This window comes from Telopea speciosissima, chromosome 9 (genome assembly GCF_018873765.1).
Source record: "Telopea speciosissima isolate NSW1024214 ecotype Mountain lineage chromosome 9, Tspe_v1, whole genome shotgun sequence".
Classification (NCBI taxonomy): domain Eukaryota; kingdom Viridiplantae; phylum Streptophyta; class Magnoliopsida; order Proteales; family Proteaceae; genus Telopea; species Telopea speciosissima.
In genome coordinates, this window is record NC_057924.1 from 12001083 (window position 1) to 12003735 (window position 2653).

General features: G+C 38.2%; 1 protein-coding gene across 1 annotated transcript; it reads right to left on the bottom strand.

The window, feature by feature from the left end:
• Positions 1–918: 918 nt before the first annotated feature.
• LOC122639369 (NAC domain-containing protein JA2L) lies at positions 919–2211 on the bottom strand. The gene is made up of 3 exons (XM_043832205.1): positions 1997–2211; positions 1636–1904; positions 919–1534 (listed from the first exon to the last, which is right to left on the bottom strand). Exons 1-3 carry the CDS (start codon positions 2181–2183, stop codon positions 980–982), a joined length of 1011 nt encoding a protein of 336 aa, XP_043688140.1. The 5' UTR covers positions 2184–2211; the 3' UTR covers positions 919–979.
• Between the last annotated feature and the right edge of the window lie 442 nt (positions 2212–2653).

The window sequence follows — 2653 nt, forward strand, 5'->3', positions numbered from 1 at the left end:
GCTTGGGGTGGGGGATTTGAGAGCACCACGTTGGCGTCATGGCGATGGGATTTTCGCCTTTCATAGGGGTGGGGTGGTCATTTTCTGTCTCTCTCTGTGTCTAGGAGTAAATGATACACTCTCCCATAAAGAATTTTTTTTTTTCTTTTTGGTATAAAAATTGAACATAATTTTACTAGTATAAAATAAAATCGAAAAAATAAAAAACACATAACTACCAAGAGAGCATATAAGTATATATGGACCACGAATGGATAACCATTACAATTATAAGGAATGTTGACTCAATGAATTTGGCTATGAAACTTTACATATAGCCAATGAAAACCATGCATTATATATAACGATCATAATCACAAAATTACCCTTCCACATGACATAATTAAGCTGTTCATCCAAAAATTAAATCTCTAGATGTGTCTTGTGAACCCATCAAGAGATATTTTTGCTTAAAAGATACAGATTTTTATAAGTATCGTTCAATAAAAATTGGCATTAAGTTTTTCTCAATCCATAGAGAAGGATAGCTCTCCAATGAAATCGAAACCCCTCCTTTACAACAAGGGCAGTAGTATAAGAAAGAATTTGCACAATACAACTAATGAGGGATTGGAAAATAATAGTTTCCATGATTTGAGATCACAAGAGAGTAAATAAATTAAGCCCAAAAAAAAGGTAAAAAGAGAATCCTACTCTGTTTTTGTCTCTTAAGCTTCCATAACCTTAGCGCAAAGAATCAGGGCAAATTTTCTATTATAATCTCCAAGAACCAATAATAAATATCCAATGGATGAAAAGTGAAATCAAAGGGAGGAAAAAAAAATATTTACAACGAACTATTTTGTCCCGAAAATTAAAATTTTGATCCTGGGAAGGACCACAACTAATATCTTTATCCCCCTTTGTTCGAGGATAATGCCTTCCTATTCTCTCAATAGAAATCTGAATTCTTGTTTTCTGGAATTTGTTTTGCTTGATTTCATTGCCGATATAGATAGTCTCCTGATGCCGACTGAAGTGAATACTTGAATCCATATGGATCTAGTGGATCGGTGAATGGATGAGCGAACATGTTTGAATTTTGCTGAAAGAAGCTTGAATTATCGATTCCTTGTTGCTGTGATCTAATTCCGCTCTCCACTTCTTCTTCGATTGAACTTTCGTGCTTGTCCGATGGAGACTCCACTTGACAAAGCTGAGGAAGAGATGGAAAGTATAACTCATTCGTTGGAAGCGAAGAGCTAACAACCCCTGTATTGTTCCATTCGAATTTCCCATTATTCCAAGGGTTTTGATTTTGATTTTGGATGTTGAGTTTCTCATCTTGAAATTGAAGATTCTTAAAAGAACTAATCCTTGGAAGATCAAAGAAGTGATCATCGATTTCAGGGAGAGATTGAAGAACATCATCAAATTGAGAAGATGAAGAAGATGTCGAAGCATGGCTCTGTTCTTCTTTCTTCCAAAGACCTGACACCGACTTTTGGGTACTGGAGTTTTTCTTATATATCCGGCACAGAACCCAATCATCCAACTGTGAAGGAACAAAAAAGGAAAGAATTGTTAAAACCCAAAATCCAGAAACACAAATCAAATCAAAGAAGTTGCAGAGTGGAAATTTGAAAGAATCCTTACTCGAGTGCTACCGTTCTTCCTTGTTGGTTCTGAAAGCCGATACTCATGCATAATCCAGTTCGTCTTGGTTCCTTTAGGAGCCTTTCCAATATAGAAAACCAAAGCTTTCTTTATTCCAACTTTCCGGCCATTCGTCGTAATAATTTTATCGGTTCCAGTAGCCTTCCAATAACCAGAACCTGCAACTCTGTTCGGCCGAGAACCGTTGGGGTATTTCCGATCTCTGGGACTAAAGAAATACCACTCTTTCTCTCCAAAGGTAGCTTTGCCTGCAAAGAAACGTACAAGATTTAGAATCTAAGCTTTCCAAGCTTCCAGCAAAATCGTTAATAAATCTCGCATAACTAGTAATGGTACTCACTTGGAAGAAGCCATGGATCGAACTTATAAAGATCGATTTCGCCGATAAGTTGCAGAGCTAAATCATTGCCGGCGGCTTTCCGGCATAAATAATGAACCAAAAGCTCCTCATCTGTCGGGTAAAACCGGAATCCCGGCGGTAAATCTAGATTCTTGACAGGATCTGACGCTGGCATCTCCATCTGCATCGGCGGCTGTTCTTTTGTTTCCTTCTTCAGTTCTGATTGCACAGAGAGAGAGAGAGAGAAAAGAGGAAATCAGAAACTGTTTCTGTAAATCTATTTCTTCTTTTTTTTTCGAGTTTCACGCCTATGAAGGGTTATATATAGGCGGGAAATAAGTAAGAGTCAGGGTTGTGTTATTTAGGGAAGTGGGGGACCACATTGAGTTAATTCCCGTTAATTTACTGCCACGTGGTAATAAGGATCAACGTTTACTGTCTGGCCGATCTTATCCGAAAATCCTGGGATATAAAGTTTTGTTTCGGTGCATGAACCGTCACGAAAAAGAGAAAAGAGAGAGAGAAAGGACGCTGTGTCAGCATGACGAAGACACGTGGAAGATGACGTTCTAGAAGAGAAGGGACGTTTAATGCGTGGGCAAATAAATTAACACGTGTTTAACCATGCCGACTCACGTGATTACACGTGTAGACGGT

Bases quoted from the DNA above. Each gene is read 5' to 3' on its own strand.
- LOC122639369 (XM_043832205.1), bottom strand. From the start codon at position 2,183: ATGCAGATGGAGATGCCAGCGTCAGATCCTGTCAAGAATCTAGATTTA. The intron at 1,905-1,996 runs GTGAGTACCATT...GTTTCTTTGCAG, and splicing joins CGATCCATGGCTTCTTCCAA to GCAAAGCTACCTTTGGAGAG. The intron at 1,535-1,635 runs GTAAGGATTCTT...GTTCCTTCACAG, and splicing joins GGAAGAACGGTAGCACTCGA to TTGGATGATTGGGTTCTGTG.